The 24850-nt window shown below is 35.3% G+C and overlaps 1 protein-coding gene across 9 annotated transcripts in view; it reads right to left on the bottom strand.

Annotated features, from left to right (window-relative positions):
• The window catches only part of MIOS (meiosis regulator for oocyte development), a 237064-nt gene that overhangs the window by 7415 nt on the left and 204799 nt on the right, over positions 1 to 24850 (bottom strand). For 8 of the 9 annotated variants that reach the window (XM_057550236.1, XM_007164786.2, XM_057550234.1 and 5 more), the window contains 5 exons: positions 12016 to 12270; positions 9098 to 9267; positions 6395 to 6460; positions 4885 to 5043; positions 723 to 875 (listed from right to left, as the gene is read on the bottom strand). In XM_057550236.1, coding sequence (XP_057406219.1) covers positions 723 to 875; positions 4885 to 5043; positions 6395 to 6460; positions 9098 to 9267; positions 12016 to 12270 — 803 coding nt within the window. The remainder of the gene's footprint in view (positions 1 to 722; positions 876 to 4884; positions 5044 to 6394; positions 6461 to 9097; positions 9268 to 12015; positions 12271 to 24850) is intronic. The other variant, XM_057550237.1, reaches the window with a different exon arrangement.

The following is a 24850-nucleotide window of genomic DNA, read 5'->3' as shown; positions in this document are numbered from 1 at the left end:
TCATGTTGCTTTTTTTTAATTGAAGTACAGTTGATTTACAATATTGTGTTAGTTTTAGGTATACAGCAAAGTTATTCAGTTATACATATATTCTTTTTCAGATTCTTTTCCATTATAGGTTATAACAAAATAGTGAATATATCCCCTATGCTATACAGTAAATCCTTGTTGTTTATTTTATATACAGTGTTGATCTCATGTTTTTTAAACTACTGCTTAAAGAAAAAAAATTTCTATGTCTAATTAGACATATAGATATATATGTATATACTGTTAAAGAAACAACTCCTGCCTTATTACATATAACAGTGCAGAAAGTGTCAATATGTAAGTGGAATGTGTAAGAACATACAGTAGTTTAGATTCTGAAAGATCTTGGAATATACTAGAAATCCTTGGACAACTCTAGGACTGATTTAGGTTTGCCTCAGATCCTCTAGACCTGCTGTGGTTTGCTCTGTGTCAGACTAAAGCTCAAGTCACTGAGATGACTGTTAGGAAGTGGCACGATCAAAAAAACAGGAAGATTAAGGACAAAGTGCACTCTGGGATAGATAAAGACATGGGAACTCAACATGAGCAAAAGAATGAGTATATTGATAACAATTTATTAAATTGAACCCTCAATTTACCCTATATAACATGCTGTAAACACTTCTATTTTTTGGCTGGGCTATTAGGTACATGTTACAATTTGATTCTCTCCAAAACAATGTACTTACCTGTGCTAAAGGCTTAGAACTGGGATCCAACTTACTCCTGTGAATATCAAATTCAGCTCGTTTGTGCCAAAACCTCCAGGCATCTAATAAATTTCTATAATTCTCAATCCAGTACTGAACTCTTTCATCTTTAAGAACATCTAAGGGAGAACCCTAAAAAGAAAACATGAATTATTTCAGTTTTTAAAATTTTCTTGGGTAAGCCTGAAGATTCTAGGCAACATGCGAGTATGAGTCACATGGGAAGAAACAGGCCTCTTTCTTGCCAAAAGCTGGCTCCTAATGAGGATCAGATAAAATAACTGATGGAAGCTCCATTAATTTACTTTAAGTTGGCCTCTACCAATGACATAAATATGCACTGTATATACCATTATATCTTGCCAGAGAAGTGTAATTTTCTACCTCTTATTTAAGTTTAAAGACCTAAGAGCAATCAATTCACCTTCTTAGTTGAATGCAGTAAAAAATGAAGCAAATATTTTTTGTCCCAACAATGAAAACCTCTAGGTTCACAAAATATATTTACTATCTCATCTAAATACACACCAAAATTGCTCAATCACATTTAAAAATAATACTGAGCCTGGTCCTTCATATCTAGCAATGTATTGTGGATTAAGATGCTATTTTTGTATACCTATTTATCTAAAAGTTAAAAATGCCTATTCTCTCCCTCGCCTTCAATTAAAACATATATTTATCACCTTCAAATTAAAAAAAAAAAAAAGAAGAAAGAAAGAAAAAAACCAAAACTGAACCAAAAATGTTTAGTTCTTTTGCACTTAGGCCACAGTGAAAAGGAACATTCCTTTTCCTTAAATTTACTTTAGACTCCTTCTCATTAAGAACTTCAATTTTTTGCCACTAAGACTTTTCCTAAAGCTGTATTTTCCCTGGCAGCTGTGACATTCCACATTTCACCTACGCTTGCTTTGGGTTTTCATAGAATGCTTTTAGCTCTGTCGAGGATATCGTCCTTATCTTCACATGATGAAGAAAGTAGAGAAAGCCTCTGCCTCCAGTGATGCTATGGCCATTAAGTTAAAGCCAAGTTTTTCCAGTTCTGTTTGGGGGCCACAGAGAAAGTAAAATGTCAGAGGCAACTTAGCATGCATCTTATGGAAAAATGGAAGAAACCTATAACAGCTAATAAAGACAATCTACCTTTAGACATTCCATCAAAATAGAAGCGTATCTTTCACCTAGTAATTAGGTATTAATTTCAATTACTAGAGTTAAATTTAGCTAAAAGAACATGTGAAAAACTCATAGTTGACAACTTCATTTCTTAAAAAAATAAACAGCTACTACAGTCCTAATTATGACCAACTAGCCAGAACTAAGTACTAAAGTATAATACAATCCCTGATTTAAAAAGAAAATTCACAGAAAAATCAAAAATCTTCATACCCCACTCTTTCCCCTTCCATGGCAGTAAGGATAAACTAAGAAAGAATCTGGTCACTTCATATTTTGTAAGTCTTCTCTAGAACCGCCCCAATAAAACTTAAAATCAAGGTCTGAAAAAGTCTGCAGAGAAAACAGTTCAGAGATTAAGTCTGACCAAATTAAAATTAGAAGGGCTTTGAAATGCCATGGGCTTCCCACAGTAACAAAATGTAAGACCTAAGTGATCAGCAAGTAACTGAACTTCCAAAAGCATTAACCAACATTCTTCAGAAAAAAGGAAAAGAACCCAGATGTCTATAATATACTGCAAACAATGGCCAGTATTCAATAAAAAATCACTAGACATATAAAGAAACAGGTAAATGTGTTTCAAAGTAAAGGAAAAAGGCAGTCAATAGAACTAAACCTTAAATAGCCCTTATGTTAGAGTAAGTAAAGGTCTAAATGCAGCTATTATTCAGACTTAGGGGAAAATAGTTTTTTAATTAGTAAACAGATAGGGCTCTGAGCTGAAAAATATAAACTATAAAAAAATGGAGACTCTGGAACTAAAAAGTACAATAACTGAAATTAAGAATTCCCTGGAAAACCTAACATCAGATAGAAGGTGACAGAATAGCCAATTAACAAATCAAAAGAATTTATCCAATTTGAAGAACAGAAGAAAAAAGATGAAAGGAAAATAAACAGAGCCTCAGATACCTGTGGGACAATATCAAATGGTTTAATATATGTGCAATAATAGTCCAAGAAGGGGAATGAGATTGAGGCAGAAAAATATTTAGAGAAATAATGCTTGAAGACTTCCCAAATCTGATAAAAAACACTGACTTGCAGATCCAAGAACTTCAGTGAATCACAAGCAGGATAAAAAGAACCACAACTAGGCTTCAAGGGTTAAACTGCTAAAAATCAAAAGAAAATCTTGAAAGCAGCCCAAGGAAAAATGAAGCATTACATAGGGGAAACAAGGATAGTAGTATCTGACTTCTCATCAGAAACAATGGAGGCCAGAACACTGTGAAACCACATCTTTGAAATGCTGAAAGAAAATGAGCGAAATAGACATTTTCAATTAAAATTAAGCTGAGAGAATCTGTCCCCAGTAAATGTAAACTATAAGAAATGCTAAAGAGAAAGACCAAAGGGAAACGATATGAGATGAAATTTGAGTCTCTGGTAAGGAATAAACAGTACCAGGCACAGTAAATAAGTAAATAAATATAAAAGCCCATGTTTTCATTCTTCACATAATTTACATAAAAGACAACTGACTGTTCAAAGCAAAAATAATAACACTAAGTTGGAGTTTATAATGGATGTAGAAGCAAAATACAAGACAATAGGACAAAGGAGGGGGATTCGTAAATGGAATTACACTGTTGTAACATGAAATATGAAGCAAAAAGCAGAAAGTGCCAGGTGTGAGGTAAGAAAGAGAAAATGTGAAGTAGGAAGCATGATGTATCAGGTGTGAAATGTAAAGTAAGAGGAGGTAAAATGTTGACTGATGAGTTAAGGATGCATATTGTTAGACCTATAGCAACTACTCAAAAGAAGAAGATAATGAAAAGGGGTATAATTAAAAAGCTAATAGATAAAATAAAGTGAAATACTAAAATATTCAATTAGCCCAAAAGAAGGCAGGAAAACAGAAAAACAAAAGGAAGAAGGAAGAAAAAGCAAAAGAGAAAACTAATAGCAAGATGATAGACTAAATCTTGACCATATAAATATAAATGGAGGGAACTTCTCAATTAAAAGGCAGCTGATCATCAGACTAGATTTTTTTTTAAAGCAAGATTCAATTACACACTGCATTTTAAATGGATTTTTATAAACCTTGTTAACAGGTTACCAACCATTTGCATTCCATAGCCATATATCTACAGCTTGGTTTAACAAATGTGAACTCATTTCAGTAAGAAAACAATGATACCTTATGCTATAGAAGGACACCTTTTCTTCCATGGGCAGTGGCCTGATACCTTAGGGTAAGTTTACACTGTGGTTTGTTGGCCAATCAATATCTACTTTTGTTCATAAGAAGGTAGGGTGGGGGGAGGGGGCATTTTACTTTGCTTAGCCAGTATGCAGCATGCTATCATATTGTATAAAAGGATAAGGACGGGAAAGAGAACACTAAGAAGGATAAGATTAGCTACAGGGCCACAGGAAATCTCAGGAAAAAGCTCTAAAATGTCACCGTATTTCCAACAAAAGCAAAGTAGTAGGGAATCTTTGCCAGGAATCCATTTTTAACCACTGGACAGTAAAAGCTGAGAGAAAATAGACGACTGATTATACCAAATCATGCCCATTTAATAAATGAGGAAATGAGATAATAAAAGGGAAGAATGAGAATTAAGACAGCTGTGTGTAACTTGCCTTCTGTATTTCAAGAAAGATGTATAGTAATTCAGATCAGGGAAAGGCAATCTCTTTGTAGAAGGTGTTGTTCTGTCAACAGCTGGAGAAAATGAAGAGAGGTGTCTCTGCTCCATTTGAGCTTTACATAAATTCAAGACTGACACTTCTCAAAGTGAAAGGAAAACCCAGATAACCCAATGCAGGAGGCTTAGCGACGTAAGGTAAGGCAGAAGTCCTGTAGATCAAGTGATTAAAGTTAAATGTCTTCTAAGGATCAGCAGCAAGCAACAAGGCATATCCACTCAGTGAGGGAAGAAAATACAGAAGGCTAAGCATTTTTTTTCTCCTTAAAAAATTGCTGCCACCAGGCTGCGCTAACCTGTAACATGCAGTAACTTGCTGTTTGGACATCTCCAGTTCGGTCGACATAACTCTCCATTAAGTCCACTCCATCTTTAGTAAGGCCTGTAAGCAGTATTCCTTCCAAATTTCCAGCCTCTTTCATTTCATTGGTCAACTTTTCGATGTATCTATTTAACTGGAAAATTCAAAGTGATTTTTCTAAAGCAATCCATTTGACTATTTGTATTTTCTGCTTCATAAATTCTACATTTGAAACAATTTTACCCTTAATGGAAAAGTTTAAAACAAAAGCCCTTGTAAAAATCTAGATATGTGATCTCTAAGAAGTCTGCATCTATTATAAATTACAATACAGCATTCATGATCATTTAAAATATTTTTTTAAAAAGGCAAGGTATTTACTATCTTTTGATAATTGTTCTATAAAAGATCCACAGAGGGTTTACTATTTTAAATTTAAAGAGAACTGTCCTTATTATTTTGCAAAGTTCTTGATGTCTAATATACAGTACAAAGTAATAGAGTCACAGAATCTGAGTTGGAAGGGAACTTCAAGATTACCAACAATAACCATTTCTTGTATTATATATAGGATGGATAAACAATAAGGTCCTACCGTATAGCACAGGGAACTATATTCAATATCCTCCTGTGATAAACCATAATGGAAAACAATATGAAAAAGAATACATATAGGTATAACTGAGTCACTTTGCTGTATAGCAGAAATTAACGCAACACTGTAAAACAACAATACTTCAATAAAATTTAAAAAAAAAGAACCTGTAAATCTCTTTTGGGATTTTGATCTGTAAAGCTCATGGGTCCTTTACAATCTTATCCTAAACAAACAAACACAAAAACAAACCATTTCTTATAAGGTCTTGCCTGACTTTATCCTACCCCAAACTCTAGCCAAGATGGCTTTATGTTCCCCAGCACTTTCTCATTATTGTAGTACTCAACACAACACATTACTAGTTGTTTATGTGCATTTCTCTCTCACTATCTACATAGCATATTCATGTACTAGCTGTTTATTGTGTTAAAAAATGAAGGAATCCTTTGATAGCATCGTTAAGAGGTGAGTTTAACATCTTTATCTACTGATTAAGCCACTCACCACAGCAGAAATAAACTAAAATATTAAGTCAGCATTTTTTTTTAAAATTTAAGTATAGTTGGTTTACAATGTTTTTAGTTTCAGGTGTACAGCAAAGTGATTCAGTTATACACATATATATCTATTCTTTTTCAGATTATTTTCCCTTATAGATTATTACAAGATATTGAGTATAGTTCCCTGTGCTATACAGTAGGTCCTTGTTAAATCAGCATTCTTAAATAAGTAAATTTAGGTATGATACATGTTTATAATATCTCAATCTAATAAGAAATTATTACCTCACTTTTTAGAAGAATTTATATATAAACCTCAGATACATATTTATACATAAAGATTAGTTTCTTAATCCAGTGACAGTAAATATTAATCACTTGAAACATGGAATTAAATCAGTTCCTACCTGACTATCACTAAGAAATTTACAAGCAAATGCCACTCTGTCACGTACGGCAACTTTGTTTTCATACTGAAAAGAAGAGAAGCAAGGAGTTACTTTCCGGTGCTATGAGTTATAAATTTTTGCAGACTAGGTATTTTATACCTAATACATATTTTGATTTTCAAATGTATTAATAAGCTACTGTGTATATACTGGCAGAGCCATTGATCGCCTAAGATGTTTTTCTTAATGTAACTCTCAGGAAACTCAGTGCTAAGGTTATTGTCTGTAGAAAGTAAAGATTTACCTCTTTAACTGACCAATTTAGTTTAAAAAAATTCCAGTTCTGTCTTATATAACTTTAACATAAAACAGAAGCAATGGCGAACAGTTTATCACATTTAAGATGCCATGTAGTCCTTTCATCATAGAAATTAATTTTAGTGAAACTGAGGAAATCTTTCCTTGGCTTCTAAGTTAATCAACAAGTCTAGGAAATCTGTGAATTACCAGTAAATATACCAGCTCAGGATTTAGAAAGAATATCAATACATGTTTCTAAACACAAAGTTTTAAAACATACCTTATAAGTAAATAGACACACTTTTGTGGCTATTGTAAAATACTCTTATATAGGTGGTTTGTGGCAAAATAAGAGGCATTATGATAAATTCTTAAATTTTTGTATACTTGTCAATAATGTAAAACACTATTTTGAAAAGTGTTTACTATAAATGTAGAAAGGTACAATTAATTTTGTGATAAGTAAAAAATAGTTTAAGGGTGGATAAAGGATCCTATTTCCACTGAAGTCTTCCATGAAATATAGTTTTCCTCCTTTAAATGTAAGATCACTTCAGTTGATACCTTAGTGTGTTTTCTCAATTATAAATATGGTTCTGCCCTAAAAAGGGGACACATTTGGTAAAAATTAGATTTAACTCTTAGACTATGTTGCATGTGTTACAATTCTGATCTGGAAAGAGTTATAAATATTCTCTGCCCCATTTTACAGCTGAAAAAACTAAAACCCAAAAAAGATAACTGACCAGCTAAGGTAACTGTGGCAGAGCAAGGACTCAGACCTTTACCTTCTGATTTCCCAATTCAAAACTTTTCACTAGATTACTATAACTTAACAATTTTTTAAAAAGAACAATGATAATTATCATTATTTACATATAAAGTATAATCAGGGACACTCCTGAAACAGTTGGGAAATATCAATATAAACTTCCTACTCAAGATATGATATCCCTTAGTTATTTAGGTGTAAGAAGGTATTTTTAATAGGTCACTTAATTGAAAATACAGAAGTTTAACATTTAGACAATATACTTCTCTATCAATTTAAAATCTGAACAATCCATTTCTTTTTCTAGTCTTCATTGTCCGCTACCACTTCCTAAAAGTATCATTTTATTTCTTCAAGATGCAACATTTAAAGTCTTCTGTTTAACAACAAAGAGTAATAATCGTAAAAACAAAACAAAAAAACCCCAACATGCTCTTGGATATTAATTTGAAGTGGTTAGAAAGGTTCAATAGTAATTTGTTAAAAGTAATGAACAAAACACATAACGAATTGCCAAAATGGACACTAACAACATTTATTAACATATTCATTCATTTATCTCAATAAAATACATGTTTTTATAAATTCTTCAGGACTGACATTTAAATCAATTATCAATGTGTATTTTATAATATTGGGTTGGCCAAAAAGTTCCCTCAGTTTTTAAGTAAAAATAAAGGACACATTTTTCATTTTCACCAAGAACTTTACTGAACAGTGTATTCACCATTTTGTTCTACTACCTTCTGCCATTTTTCAGGCAACTTCATAATTCCATCTTCCCAAAACTTTTAATCTTTTTGAGCAAAGAACTGTTCCAGGTGCCTTTTACAGTCACAATACAATCTAACAAAATTGTTTTGAATGAAGTTAAAAGCGCTACTAGAGCCATCTTACAGAAAAAAATGAACGACTTTTTAGCCAACCCAATAAATGCTACAATTGCAAAAAAAAAATAGAAATACATTTTGCCTTGGAAGGTTCTTCTCAGTGCTAGAAAGAAGCCCAACAAATGTCAAGAAAGTTGTGGTACTAAGGTGAAGCTTAAAACCCAATAACTAAAACTGATAAGCAACCCTCACTTCTTTCTTTCTGCACTTTGTGACAAAGAACCTATTTGGTGATGTGTTCATAAGTGATTAAAGCAGGAGAAAGTGAAAAAATAAAATAGTCCACTATAAGTAGTGTGATCATACAATTTATCTTCCAAACTGGTACGTGTCTGTGAATGACAAATACTAACTCAGACAAGATACATGGTTATCCTGACCATAACTGATCATGTATTGATTTACTTAACTAAGAAAAAAGCCGAAAACAAAAACGTCATACACACATTTAAAAGACTATATTTCAGTATAATATGCATGTTTCTATAGCTGTAGAGTTCTAGAGCTCAGTTTCTAAGCTAAAGGATAAAATCTTATTCCTCCAATGTCTGTAAATTATATTATTAAAACCATTAAAAAAAATCAAGTTCAGTTTGCTATCGGCTAACTCCAAATGTTTAAGATACCTTATTTTAAATAATATAAAATGCATCGAAATATGACATTATTTTATGCAACTGACATTTGAAAATTTTAACAAAATTAGATTAAAAACTCCTATCTTAAAAGGAGAGTCTCATGAAACAGAAATTAGCTTACCAATACTCCATCATAAGATCCTGTTTCACTTGTCAGAAATGCAAACATGACACACAGATATGGGTTGTTTAACTGTAATCGTAAAGTGCTGCACATTTCTCTCCAAAGCGAGTTCTTCTCATCCGTATAACCCGATAAAGCCATTGCTACCACATTAAGATTCAGATCACCTGCATATTAAAAAGAGACAGCTAATCAAAGTAATCAAAAGCTTAATGTCTCCTATAATGTCTCCTGTTATATTTGTCAACTATAACAAATAAAGATCAGAGGGTGAATTTACCCCCCAGAAAAATAAGCCCATTAGAATAAGGGTTTTGACACAGACTAGAATATCTGGCAAGAACCACAAGCAAAAATTTCCATTCTTACAAAACTTCTACCCATATTGCAAACCCTGTGCAGGACAAGCACATCTTTTAATTCTCAAGTTTTCATCCCAGGCAGATTCCTACAGAGTATGTTAGCTTAGGACCTAAATGAAGAGTAGTGAAGCAATACTATCAGAATCATTGCCAACTTCATCAACAAGTTAATTTATGTGGAGATGTTTCAAAGTGTTGATAGTAAATATTATTGTATCTCAGGACTACAATTTTCAAAATCATTTGTTTTCCTATTCTTACATATATAATGCTCAAGCTTATGTATATGTTTTATCAGCAAAGTACTTAAAGCCAATATTTCAGCATTCTTATTATAGTATTATACTTCTAATTTTTCTAGGACCAAATTATTATGATAGTATTATACTTTTAATTTTTCTAGGACAAAATTAACGATCAGAATGATCACAGAACTGTATTTAGACATATTTGCAACAAAGCATTTGTTACCAGTAGTCTTTTAAACATTTGTTCTTAGCAGTGTATACGGCTGCTGATGAGCTGCTAGCCTGGCAGTCAGCCCTACGGCTGCCTTGCCGTCTAACAGTAAGTTTTGCTTCAAAGGAGAAAATTAAATTCATCTTTAGCTTTTACTCTTAAGTGTTTTCTACATTTATTATAGCAACTTTATTAGGTTTCTTGATCCTTATCATTTACTCCTTTTTTCCAAATGAAACAGCATTTCCCACTTTATGTTCTTAATAGGCTGTTCCTCATTTCTCTAAACATTTTCCCCAAGTTATTTTGTGCCTGCTTCCTGTGCTTACTCTGTTAAAGTCTTTTTTCTTTTTCTTTCTTTCCTTCTTTCTTTCTCTTTCTTTCTCTCTCTCTCTCCCTCCCTCTCTCTTTCTTTCTTTCCTTCCTTCCTTTCTCTCTCTCTCCCTCTCTCTCTCCCTCCCTCCTTCCCTCCCTCCTTCCCTCCCTCCTTTCCTTCCTTCCTTCCATTTTTTAACATCTTTATTGGAGTATAATTGCTTTACAATGGTGTGTTAGTTTCTGCTTTATAACAAAGTGAATCAGCTATACATATACATATATCCCCATTTCTCCTCCCTCTTGCGTCTCCCTCCCACCCGCCCTATCCCACCTCTCTAGGTGGTCAGAAAGCACTGAGCTGATCTCCCTGTGCTATGGGGCTGCTTCCTACTAGCTATCTATTTTACATTTGGTAGTATATATATGTCCATGCCACTCTCTCACTTCGTCCCAGCTTACCCTTCCCCCTCCCCATGTCCTTAACTCCATTCTCTATGCCTGTGTCTTATTCCTGCCCTGCCCCTAGGTTCTTCAGAACCTTTTCTTTTTTTTAGATTCCAAATATATGTGTTAGCATACGGTATTTGTTTTTCTCTTTCTGACTTTAACATTAAGAAACAACAACAACAAAGGAATATCTTCTTTGAATCCTGCTGAGAACAATTTATCTCCAAATGGAAAGGAATATTTGATTCACAGAAATCTCCAGTCCTCAACCAGGTTATTCAAATCACTGAAAAGATACATTTCCCCTACTGTTAGTATGGGTGTTTAAATCTAACACCAAATTTTCCAGGTACACAAGACAAGGATTATCATGCTCTCAGATCATAGTAAAATTAGAATTAGAAATGGCTTTAAATATCAATTCTTTTTTCCATCACCACATATCTTCTACTGCACTCTCAAAATGGGGAAGACTTATGTTACAGCAAAACTGAAGGAAAAGAGGGCAATCTGGGCAAAACATTAGCTTTTTCAACTTTTAGACTGCAAGTAAATAGATTACAGTTAATTTCAGGTGTTTTTCCTATGGTACCACAGAACTGTAATAGCTTCAAAATGGACCAGCAAATAAAAATTAAGTATTCTGAATACTCATAAATAATTCGGCCAGGTGTATTAAAAACTGAGAGGTATATATACATCTTGAAGTGAAATATTCCCAATAAGAAAAAACTGAATTCCTGGATTAAGATTTATTTCTCTGAGTTTTCTCTTGCAAAATGTCAGGGTGAAAACTTTATCACATATCTTTGTTTCTTCTTTTTCAAAAAAATATTAAATGGAAACTATGTTCAAATCAGCAGACTCAAGTAGAAACACTTTTGCAGATCGAAGTATGATTTTTATAAGAATCTATGTTAGTCTAACTAAAAGTGTCATTCAGTTTCCTAAAAGTCAACCAAAAACCATACAAAAAACAGAGCATAAACTAAAATACACTCAAATGTTTGCCATAAAAATGCTTACAAACTAAAGTAGTCCTAATCTCAAAGAAAATACATTTTTTGAATGTATGTGAACTATCTTCAAGGAAAAAACATCAAAATGAACACACTTGAGCATTCCTTATAATATTAAAAAGACAATTAAGACATTTTTTCAATAAACAAAAGGGATGGACTAAACATTTACTTTAATAGACACAGTTCTGTGCTAATTTCTCTTTCAAAAACATTTACCAAAAATATTGATTAGAGTTTTAACAATTACCAGCATCTTTTCCTTCAAGGATTCTATGAATGGCAACTATCTTATTATATAACCCAATACCTCTTTCTGAAGATGCCCCTTCATTCAGGATCTGGATTGCTCGTCGAATATCCAAGTTGAACAATGCCACAGCGGCAGCTCTCTCCCATTCCCCTTCTTGTACAAGGGAGTTCAAAAATGGCCCCACGTCGACATCCGTTCCTTTCTTTATCCACCCACAAAGCTGTAAAGCTAAGATTCTCTCTTCATTTAAATTCTGAATATCAGTTTGCTTATCCAACCCACTCCAATTATGTCTGCTGCTTTCCACCATTCCTAAAAAGAGAAACACCTTTATATTATTGTTTATTAGTTTTTGAAATGTATTTGGAAAATAAGTCAGTTTTACATAGGACTATTTCAACATTAGATTTTAAATATTCAACTTCTCAGCCACAATTTCATGATAGCATAAGTATAAAACATGCCACAAACAAAACACATTTTACATGTTGCTAAGTACACATTTCCCCGAGTTACCAGAAAGAGCTGTGGGACTAACAGTCAATGCTCGATGGGCTACCCTGAGTCACTGCTTCAGAGCAGCCTCCCTGACCACCTAATCTAAAACAGGGTGCCACCTGTATTACCTAACTAACCATTGGCTCCTCTATGTCCTTTAGCACTAACATAAGCTCCCATATTTTATTTAATTTATTTTTCAGTCTTATCTCTTCTCCTACTAGAACATAAGCTCCAAAGGGGCTGGCATCTTTTCTTTTTTTATTTGAAAGGTATCCCCAGTGTTTGAGGTCCGATACTCACACTCTCTCCCTCCCCCTTCTGCCACTCTATGTATGAATATATACATCTATATGAAAAAAAATGAGATCAAAACCATCAAAGTACTTTGAAAGGTTAAGTACTAAGCTAAAATACAATAGGAATTATTTGAAGGTTCTCCCCCCTTACTAAACCAGGAGACTTTATGGCCTCATTTTCTTTTCACAAGGAATTTAAATAATTCTTGTAACATTACTTAGATTGCAATCAAGGCAGCTGATCCTAACGGGGGGATAATTTCACGTAAGATGATACTTGGTGCCAAATTAAGGAAAAGAAAGATGAAACTTAAGGACTCTATTAATTGCAACTCAAATTCTTAAAAGTTCTAGAAAGTTTTACCATCAAAATTGTCATTAATTATCTGTTCTTATTTTAACAAAAAGGATTTTCAGAATAAACTGAATTAGGAATTAGGGAGCAAGAATGTCCAACATTACAAATGTCTTTTATTAGTAGTAATTTAAACCATCCTACATTTATATAGTTACATATAATACAGTAATTATACATTTGTAGGGACTTCCCTGGTGGCGCAGTAGTTTAGAATCCACCTGCCAATGCAGGGGACACAGGTTCACTCCATGGTCCGGAAAGATCCCACATGCCGCAGAGCAACTAAGCCCATGTGCCACAACTACTGAGTCTGCGCTCTAGAGCCCACGAGCCACAGTTACTGAAGCCCGCATACCTAGAGCCCGTGCTCCGCAACAAGAGAAGCCACCACAATGAGAAACCCGAACACTGCAACGAAGAGTAGCCCCCACTCACTGCAACTAGAGAAAGCCCACGCACAGCAACGAAGACCCAAGGCAGCCAAAAAAAAAAAAAAAGAAAAAAGAAAGAGAATACCTGCACATCAAACAGAGGAACCGTGCTGCTCTATATGCAACCACGAGGGAAGTCAGTGAAGACAAAATCACTTATAGCTTATGAAAGTGAGATTTCAAGAACTCTGAGAAAACTTAGAATTAAATGATAAAGTTAATAAAACACTTACGTTAAAAATTAAAGAAGACTTTTTATTCTGAATAACAAACTTAAACTGTTTAAATAGTATGTAGTCATTAAATTTCATGTAGAACAAGCTGCAGATGTACTATAAGGTATTTACTTTCTTATCTCCCGTATAAATTTTGGATTCAGTGCTGATGATATTATTTAATTAATGGTAAAAATAACAATTTTAAGCAGGTGAACAAAAAGCAATTTATTTGTTAAACAATTCCTCACAGCTTAATAATTTCTAGTTTCTTAGAGTTTTTATTTTCTAGAAATTGTGTCATGGAATAGAGATCAATGTGTATGAATCCAAAGAGTTCACTGCTAGGAGGTGGAAAAGTATCCTGTAAGTGCATGGATATTGTGCCACATTATTTTGGCTGCTCAGAGACCTTCCCACTGCTTAATAACTATGCTACAGGAAATTAGGGTTATCAAATAAGCAATGTGATATTATTGTAGGTTTTTAAGTACATAGTCATATTATGATTTTTAGTATGCATGAATTTTAAAATATGATTAATTTAAATCTATTTATACACATTATGCAATACTAAAGTGACAAGATTGTATCCCCAAATTTGAGACTACCCTATATATAAATAATAAAATCAATGTTTTATGATGGTTGTGAGGGAAACAAGTGAAACAAGTTCACTTAAACATTAAAAAACATCAAAAAAATTTTTTTATTTCAAATACTACATCAAGCAAACACTATGCTATTTGTAGATATAAGTTTGTTGCATTTTTACATCTACATAATAACAAAGCAGTAAGTTTATCCAGTGTTTATAATAACATTTTTGTTCTTAAAAACCTAAATCCCAGCAATTCTGCCCGTTAAAGTAATTCTTCTTAACAGACATGCTTTCTAGATCAGTTTACCATTTAAGTATGAAAAATATTTTCATCATGTTGGATGGAAAGCTGACCAACATTATATAATTTTCTGCCATCTTAAAAGGAAGGAATTATACCTACTGACAACCCTGTGACCCTGCTCCACAAGACATACAAGGCATTCCCTCAGAGCATGCATTCTCTTCTTCCTGATTGATTTCAACACTTGGCCCTTCCCAAAAACTAGCCTCTCTGTTCCTTTGCTTCCTTATCTCCACTGGCTTACACCTCCAAGATTCTACCCACTCCTATCACGGACACACTCCAAATTATTCCTTCTCCAAAAGAGCCACTTTCTTTCTTTCTTTTTTTTTTTAAAGTATTTGTTTATTTATTTATTTATGGCTGCGCTGGGTCCCCGCCTCTGTGCGAGGGCCCTCTCCAGCTGCAGCAAGCGGGGGCCACTCCCCATCACGGTGCGCGGGCCTCTCACCATCGCGGCCCCTCCCGCTGCGGAGCACAGGCTCCAGACGCGCAGGCTCAGCAACCGTGGCAAAAGAGCCACTTTCTAACCACAACCTCATAGCCTTCCGGCTCACAATCTCAACCTCACAATCTCTTGACCACTCATATCTTTACCTATTAGTCTTCTGTCATTTTCCTCCCTATCCAAGTTAGATCCCAAGGACCAACAAATGAATCATTCTCTTGCCAGTATTCTTAGCTCTCTTGGCCCATTGTCCTTTATTCTTTCTTCTGCTAAAGCAACATTGCCCCACAGTCCTCCCATTTCTCAAGACAACTCTCTCTCCACTTCTCTGTATCGCCTCTCCACAGCCTCCCTGCTCTTCTCAACAAGCAAACCTACTATGTTGAGAAAGTAGGAGCCATCAAGTGGAAAACCTGTCAGCCTCTGATCACTGAACATTAAACAACCTGCATACCTTTCCCCTTTCCCTACTGTGGAGTAGGTGTACATCCTCCTGTGTCTAAAGCCAATCTTTCACCTGTGCTTTGGATCCCATTCCTAGGAATTCTGCTTTTCAGCCTCTTTACTCTGCATCTTCCAACCTCTTTCTAAGGGTTTCCTCTCATCAGCATTTGAACACGCTTTAATCAATTCCATGTTAAAAACAAAAACAACACAAAAGCCCTCCCATGACTCCAGATTCACCTGCTGGTATCACTGTATATCTTTTTATCCTCCTTCATACAGTCACATTTCTTGAAAGAATTAATTAAAATGGATGACCTCTTTCTTCAACCTACATTTCTTGCCCATTGGACATCTCTATCTAGCTATATCAAATTTATCCCAAAATAAACTCTTTTCTTATTTTCAAATGCATTCTTCCTATGTTATGCCTATCTAATTAACTGCTGTTAGTATTATCCCAGTTGTCTTAGCATACTTTCATTTTTCCTTCCCTTCCATCCCCTGTATCCGATTAATTAAATTCGGTCCCACTCTCTATCCACATTCCTCTAGCTCTTCTGCCACTTACCTTTGTAAGAACACCATCATATCTTGCCTGATAACTGTGGCTTCTGAGGTCCCTGCTATCAATCTTGATCCTCTCCAATCCATTCCACACACAGAATGACAGCTCTAAAACACAAATTTCCCTAAACCCTTACCATGATTTCTAAGTCCTGGTTACCCCACTGCCTCAATTCTCTCTTCGCGTCCTCTCTCACGCTCTGTTCCTGCAACACTGAATGTGCTATGCTCCCTCTCCTCTGGGATCACTGCATATGCTGCTCCTTGTCTGAACCCTGTCTTTGCCTTTACCTCTCGCAGGAAACCATCACTAATTCCTAAAACCGGATTATGAATTCTTCTATACATAATTGTCTGTTCTTCCTCATATTATAACTATTTACTTGTCCATATTCTGAAGTATACTTGACTCTTGAACAACATGGGTTTGAACTGCATGGGTCCACTTATACACAGTTTTCAATAAAGACAGTACCTGTGTTTTCACTTTAGAGATCTCTAAACGTGGGGAAAAGTTAGTGTTCGATTAAAGATCACAATATGTGGAAACAAAAGAACGAGGGTTTGAGTCCTGATTCTACCAAACTGTCTCAGCTTCCTGTCCTTGAGTGAGTCATTTATCAATTTCTTTGTTTTTCAGGCAGAAATAGAAGTATGCAGATTTTTGAGTGGCGTAAAAGGGATCAGCAACTACCCCCTCTCCTTGTTCAAGGGTCAACTGTAGAATGTAAACTCCCCAAGAGCAGGAATGATATCTATCTTGTATAGTCTCCATGAGTGAAGAGACTTAGCTATCTTGTTTACAGTTATGTCTCCAGTTCCTAGAATTCTTGGCATATAGTGAGCAAGTAATAAATACCTGCCGAATGGATGAATAAATTTACCTCATATTACAGTTGTAAGAATTAAAGTAACATGGAGAAAGCAACTAGTATGATGTCGAATTCATAGTAAGCACTCACTATATATTATCTGTCACCAAAGTTAAAATTTAGCTCTAGTAAACTCGTGCATTAGGTAATGGTGGGCAAGATGGCTCAATGTGTTGACTTACTATGTGTTGAATTATTAGAGATACAATTAGAAAACAAGTATGGCCAGAGAAAAGACTGGAACTTAGGACTGCCATCTTTGACAGTCATTTCTCTACTTTTTACTTTTTGGGTTGCAGACACAAAATATCTAAACCAAACCAAACAAAAAGCCAAAAGTCTATCAATGAGATAATCTTTCCAACAGTAGTCTTTTTTAGTTTGGGTAAAGACTACTCTTGACTCAAGACAGGATACTCAGTTTGTCTCTACTACACCAGAAACATATAAAGATATTCCATTTTCCCCCCTTGCTTACCCTCAGAGGCAGTGTATTGGCTTTTCCCTGAAATATATCAAAGTACAGCTAGACCAGTCCCTCCCATCAGGAAGCCTGCACAAGCCTCTTAGATAGCCTCATCCACCAGAGGGCAGACAGAAGAAGCAAGAAGAACTACAATCCTTCAGCCTGTGGAATGAAAACCATATTCACAGAAAGACAGACAAAATGAAAAGGCAGAGGACTATGTACCAGATAAAGGAACAAGATAAAACCCCAGAAAAACAACTAAATGAAATGGAGATAGGCAAGCTTCCAGAAAAAGAATTCAGAATAATGATAGTGAAGATAATCCAGGACCTCGGAAAAAGAATGGAGGCAAACATCAAGAAGATGCAAGAAATGTTTAAAGAACAAACATGAACAATACAATAAGTGAAATGAAAAATACACTAGAAGGAATCAATGGCAGAATAACTGAAGCAAAAGAACAGACAACTGAACTGGAAGACAGAATGGTGGAAATTACTGCTGTGGAACAGAACAAAGAAAAAAGAAAGAAAACAAATGAAGACAGCCTAAGAGACCTCTGGGACAACATTAAATGCACCAACATTTGCATTATAGGGGTCCCAGAAGGAGACAAGAGAGAGAAAGGACCCAAGAAAATATTTGAAGAGATAGTAGTCGAAAACTTCCCGAACATGGAAAAGGAAATAGGCACCCAAGTTGAGGAAGTGCAGAGAGTCCCAGGCAGGATAAACCCAAGGAGAAACACTCCAAGACACAGAGTAATCAAACGACAAAAATTAAAGACAAAGAAAAATAATTAAAAACAACAAGGGAAAACCGACAAATGACATACAAGGGAACTCCCATAAAGTTAACAGCTGATTTCTCAGCAGAAACTCTACGAGCCAGAAGGGAGTGGCACAATATAAAGTGATGAAAAAGAAGAACCTACAACCAAGATTACTCTACCCAGCAAGGATCTCATTCAGATTTGATGGAGAAATCAAAGCTTTACAGACAAGCAAAAGCTAAGAGAATTCAGCACCACCAAACCAGCTCTACAGCAGATGCTGAAGAAACTTCTCTAAGTGGGAAACAGAAGAGAAGAAAAGGACCTACAAAAACAAACCCAAAACAATTAAGAAAATGGTCATAGGAACACACATCGAAAATTACCTTAAACGTGAAAGGATTAAATGCTCCAACCAAATGACACAGGCTTGCTGAATGGATACAAAAACAAGACCTGTCTATATGCTACCGACAAGAGACCCATTTCAGACCTAGGGACACATACAGACTGAAAGTGAGGGGATGGAAAAAGATATTCCATGCAATTGGAAATCAAAAGAAAGCTGGAGTAGCAATACTCATATCACATAAAATAGATTTTAAAATACAGAATGTTACAAGAGGCAAGGAGGGACACTACATAATGATCAATGGATAAATCCAAGAAGATATAACAATTATAAATATATATGCACCCAACATAGGAACACCTCAATACAAAAGGCAATTGTTAACAGCTATAAAAGAGGAAATCGACAGTAACACAATAATAGTGGTGGACTTTAACACCTCACTTACACCAATGGGCAGATCATCCAGACAGAAAATTAATAAGGAAACACAAGCTTTAAATGACACAATAGACCAGATAGATTTAATTGATATTTATAGGACATTCCATCTGAAAACAGCAGATTACACTTTCTTCTCAAGTGCACACGGAACATTCTCCAGGATAGATCACATCTTGGGTAATAAAGCAAGCCTCAGTAAATTTAAGAAAATTGAAATCATATCAAGCATCTTTTCTTACTACAACACTATGAGATTAGAAATAAATTACAGGGAAAAAAACGTAAAAAACACAAACACACAGAGGCTAAACAATACGTTACTAAATAACCAACAGATCACTGAAGAAACCATAGAGGAAATCAGAAAATACCTAGAGACAAATGACAATGAAAACACGATGAACCAAAACCTATGGGATGCAGCAAAAGCAGTTCTAAGAGGGAAGTTTATAGCAATACAATCCTACCTCAAGAAACAAGAAAAATCTCAAATAAACAATCCAACCTTACACCTAAAGGAACTAGAGAAAGAACAAATAAAACCCAAAGTTAGTAGAAGGAAAAAAATCATAACGATCAGAGCAGAAATAAATGAAACAGAAACAAAGAAAACAATAGCAAAGATGAATAAAACTAAAAGCTGGTTCTCTGAGAAGATAAACAAAATTGATAAACCTTTAGCCAGACTCATCAAGAAAAAGAGGGAGAGGACCCAAATCAATAAAATTAGAAATGAAAAAGGAGAAGTTACAACGGACACCACAGAAATACAAAGCATCCTAAGAGACTACTGCAAGTAACTCTACGCCAATAAAATGGACAACATGGAAGAAATGGACAAATTCTTAGAAAGGTATAACCTTCCAAGACTGAACCAGGAAGAAATAGAAAATATGAACAGACCAATCACAAGCACTGAAATTGAAACTGTGATTAAAAATCTTCCAACAGGGCTTCCCTGGTGGTGCAGTGGTTGAGAGTCTGCCTGCCAATGAAGGGGACACAGGTTTGAGCCCTGGTCTGGGAAGATCCCACATGCCGCGGAGCAACTGGGCCCGTGAGCCACAACTACTGAGCCTGCGCGTCTGGAGCCTGTGCTCCGCAACAGGAGAGGGCGCAATAGTGACAGGCCCGCGCACCGCGATGAAGAGTGGCCCCCACTTGCCGCAACTGGAGAAAGCCCTCGTACAGAAATGAAGGCCCAACACAGCCAAAAATAAAATAAATAAAGAATTATAACAGTATGTGCATTAAAATTAAAAAACTACTACTACAAGCAACTTTATGCCAATAAAATGGACAACCTGGAAGAAATGGACAAATTCTTAGAAAGGTATAACCTTCCAAGACTGAATCAGGAAGAAACAGAAAATATGAACAGACCAATCACAAGTAATGAAATTGAAACTGTGATTAAATATCTTCCAACAAACAAAAGTCCAGGACCAGATGGCTTCACAGGTGAATTCTATCAAACATTTAAAGAAGAGCTAATACCCATCCTTCTCAAACTCTTCCAAAAAATTGCAGAGGAAGGAACACTCCCAAACTCATTCTACGAGGCCACCATCATCCTGATACCAAAACCAGACAAAGATACTACAAAAAAAGAAAATTACAGACCAATATCACTGACGAATATAGATGCAAAAATCCTCAACAAAATACTAGCAAACAGAATCCAACAACACATTAAAAGGATCATACACCATGATCAAGTGGGATATATCCCAAGGATTCTTCAATATATGCAAATCAATCAGTGTGATACACCATATTAACAAATTGAAGAATAAAAATCATATGATCATCTCAATAGATGCAGAAAAAGCTTTTGACAAAATTCAACACCCATTTATGATAAAAACCCTCCAGAAAGTGGGCATAGAGGGAACTTATCTCAACATAATAAAGGCCATATATGACAAACCCACAGCAAACATCATTCTCAAAGGTGAAAAACTGAAAGCATTTCCTCTAAGATCAGGAAGAAGACAATGATGTCCACTCTCGCCACTATTATTCAACACAGTTTTGGAAGTCCTAGCCACGGCAATCAGAGAAGAGAAAGAAATAAAAGAAATACAAATTGGAAAAGAAGTAAAACTGTCACTGTTTCCAGATGACATGATACTATACACAGATAATCCTAAAGATGCTACCAGAAGACTACTAGAGCTAATCAATGAATTTGGTAAAGTTGCAGGATACAAAATTAATGCACGGAAATCTCTTGCATTCCTATACACTAAAGATGAAAAATCTGAAAGTGACATTAAGAAAACACTCCCATTTACCATTGCAACAAATAGAATAAAATACCTAGGAATAAACCTACCTAAGGAGGTAAAAGACCTATACTCAGAAAACTATAAGGCACTGATGAAAGAAATCAAAGATGACACAAACAGATGGAGAGATATACCATGTTCTTGGATGGGAAGAATCAGTATTGTGAAAATGACTACACTACCCAAAGCAATCTACAGATTCAATGCAATCCCTATCAAATTACCAATGGCATTTTTTACAGAACTAGAACAAGAAATCTTAAAATTTGTATGGAGACACAAAAGACCCCTGAATAGCCAAAGCAACCTTGAGAAAAAAAAAACAGAGCTGAGGAATCAGACTGCCTGAGTTCAGACTCTACTACAAAGTTACAGTAATCAAGACAATATGGTACTGGCACAAAAACAGAAATATAGATCCATGGAACAGGATAGAAATTCCAGAGATAAACCCACGCACCTATGGTCAACTAATCTATGACAAAGGAAGCAAGGATATATAATGGAGAAAAGACAGTGTCTTCAATAAGTGGTGATGGGAAAACTGGGCAGCCATATGTAAAAGAATGAAATTAGAACACTCCCTAACACCATACACAAAAATAAACTCAAAATGGATTAAAGACCTAAATGTAAGACCAGACACTATAAAACTCTTAGAGGAAAACACAGGAAGAACACTCTTTGACATAAATCACATCAAGATTTTTGACCCACCTCCTAGAGTAATGGAAATAAAAACAAAAATAAACAAATGGGATCTAATGAAACTTAAAAGCTTTTGCACAGCAAAGGAAACCATAAACAAGACGAAAAGACAACACTCAGAATGGGAGAAAATATTTGCAAACAAATCAATGGACAAAGGATTAAACTCCAAAATATATAAACAGCTCATGCAGCTCAATATTAAAAAAACAAACAACCCAATCAAAAGATGGGAAGAAGACCTAAATGGGCAGGAGACATTTCTCCAAAGATGTCATACAGATGGCCAAGAGGCACATGAAAAGATGCTCAACATCACTAATTATTAGAGAAATGCAAATCAAAACTACAATGAGGTATCACCTCACACCAGTTAGAATGGGCACCATCAGAAAAATCTACAAACAACAAATGCTGGAGAGGGTGTGAGGAAAAGGGAACCCTCTTGCACTGTTGGTGGGAATGTAAATTGATATAGCCACTATGGAGAACAGTATGGAAGTTCCTCAAAAAACTAAAAATAGAATTACCATATGACCCAGCAACCCCACTACTGGGCATATACCCAGAGAAAACCATAATTCAAAAAGACACATGCACCCCAGTGTTTATTGCAACACTATTTACAATAGCCAGGTCATGGAAGCAACCTAAATGCCCACTGGCGGACAAATGGATAAAGAAGATGTGGTACATACATACAATGGAATATTACTCAGCCATAAAAAGGAAGGAGGGCTTCCCTGGTGGTGCAGTGGTTGGGAATCTGCCTGCCAATGCAGGGGACACGGGTTCGAGCCCTGGTCTGGGAAGATCCCACATGCCGCGGAGCAACTGGGCCCGTGAGCCACAACTACTGAGCCTGCGCGTCTGGAGCCTGTGCTCTGCAACGGGAGAGGCCCACGCACCGCGATCAAGAGTGGCCCCCACTCGCCGCAACTGGAGAAAGCCCTCACACAGAAACGAAGACCTAGCACAGCCAAAAATAAATAAATAAATAAATAAAATTTAAAAAAAAAAAGGAAGGAAATTGGGTCATTTGTAGAGATGTGGATGGACCTAGAGACTGTGATACGAGTGAAGTATGTCAGAAAGAGAAAAACAAATATCGTATATTAATGCATATATGGGGAATCTAGAAAAATGGTACAGATGAACTGGTTTGCAAGGCAGAAACAGAGACACAGATGTAGAGAAGAAACATATAGACACCAAGGGGGGAAAGTGGCAGGTGGGGGGGATTAAAAAAAAAAAAGTACAGCAGAAACAATAAACCTCAGAATATTGAGAATGCAATGTGGTCTGACCTACTATATAGCTGTAAATACTATTTATGGGGGTAATACATAACTGTCCTTTTACTTTTATTAATAAAAATGGAAGTCTCTAATTAAACTCTTTCATTTTATCATTTATAATAAAACTTACTTTTTTGGGTCAAGAGCTAATGAGAGAACACCAAAATGAAATAGATGATATAAGTAGTCTACTGAATCTTCAATGTGAACCAAAGTAATTTAAAAGTCCTTTAAAAATAATATAACCATTTAATTGAAATGTTTAATGTACTCTTTTTAAAAAACAGCATTTTATTTTGTATTTTTTTGTAGAGTATTTATGAAAGTCCTATTTAAAAAAAGTTAGATTTATTACTTCTACTGCCACTCTTTGACTAAATAATGTAAACTGCTTTTCTAGCAGCTTGAGTTGGGCCCAAATTTGACTGCTATCAAAAACTAGATACCAAATCCTAGGTTGGGAAGATAACTATAATATAACCCACAATTCAATTCCAATAAAGACAATAAGAACAACTGTTTAAAGAAGTCAGTGAAAAAACAGTAAGTTTGGCTCTTCTGTCATCTTTATCTTACTCTTAAATAATTTATTAATTTCAATCCTACATTAATTCATGCATCATTCAATCATCAAAGACTACTTCACATACAGATGGCCAAAAAACACATGAAAGGCTGCTCAACATCACTAATTATTAGAGAAATGCAAATCAAAACTACAGTGAGGTATCACCTCACACCAGTCAGAATGACCATCATCAAAAATCTACAAATCATAAATGATGGAGAGGGTGTGGAGAAAAGGGAACCCTTCCACACTGTTGGTGGGAATGTAAATTGATACAGCCACTATGGAGAACAGTATGGATGTTCTTTAAAAAACTAAAAATAGAGCTACCATATGATCCACCAATCCCACTCCTGGCCATATATCCAGAGAAAACCATAATTCGAAAGGATGCATGCACCGCAATGTTCATTGCAGCACTATTTACAATACCCAGGACATGGAAGCAACCTAAATGTCAATCAACAGAGGAATGGATAAAGAAGATGCGGTACATATATATATCAATACAATGGAATATTACTCAGCCATAAAAAGGAACAAAATAATGCCATTTGCAGCGACATGGATGGACCCAGAGATTGTCATACAGAGTGAAGTCAGAAAGAGAAAGACAAATATCATATAATATCGCTTATACATGGAATCTAGAAAAATGAACTTATTTGCAAAGGAGAAACAGAGTCACAAATGTAGAAAACAAGCTTATAGTTACCAAGGGGAGAAGCGGGGGTGGGGGGCGTGGGTGGTGGATGAATTGGGAGTTGGGATTGACATATATACACTACTATATATAAAATAGATAACTAATGAGAACCTACTGTAGAGCACGGTGAACTCTAATCAGTGCTCTGTGGTGACCTAAATGGGAAAGAAATCTAAAAAAGAGTGGATATATGTATATGTATAACTGATTCACTTTGCTGTACAGCAGAAAGTAACACAATATTGTA

This window comes from Balaenoptera acutorostrata, chromosome 7, assembly GCF_949987535.1.
Source record: "Balaenoptera acutorostrata chromosome 7, mBalAcu1.1, whole genome shotgun sequence".
Lineage (NCBI taxonomy): Eukaryota > Metazoa > Chordata > Mammalia > Artiodactyla > Balaenopteridae > Balaenoptera > Balaenoptera acutorostrata.
The sequence above is the reverse complement of the archived record's forward strand: the minus strand, read 5'-3'. Positions and strand labels throughout refer to the sequence as shown.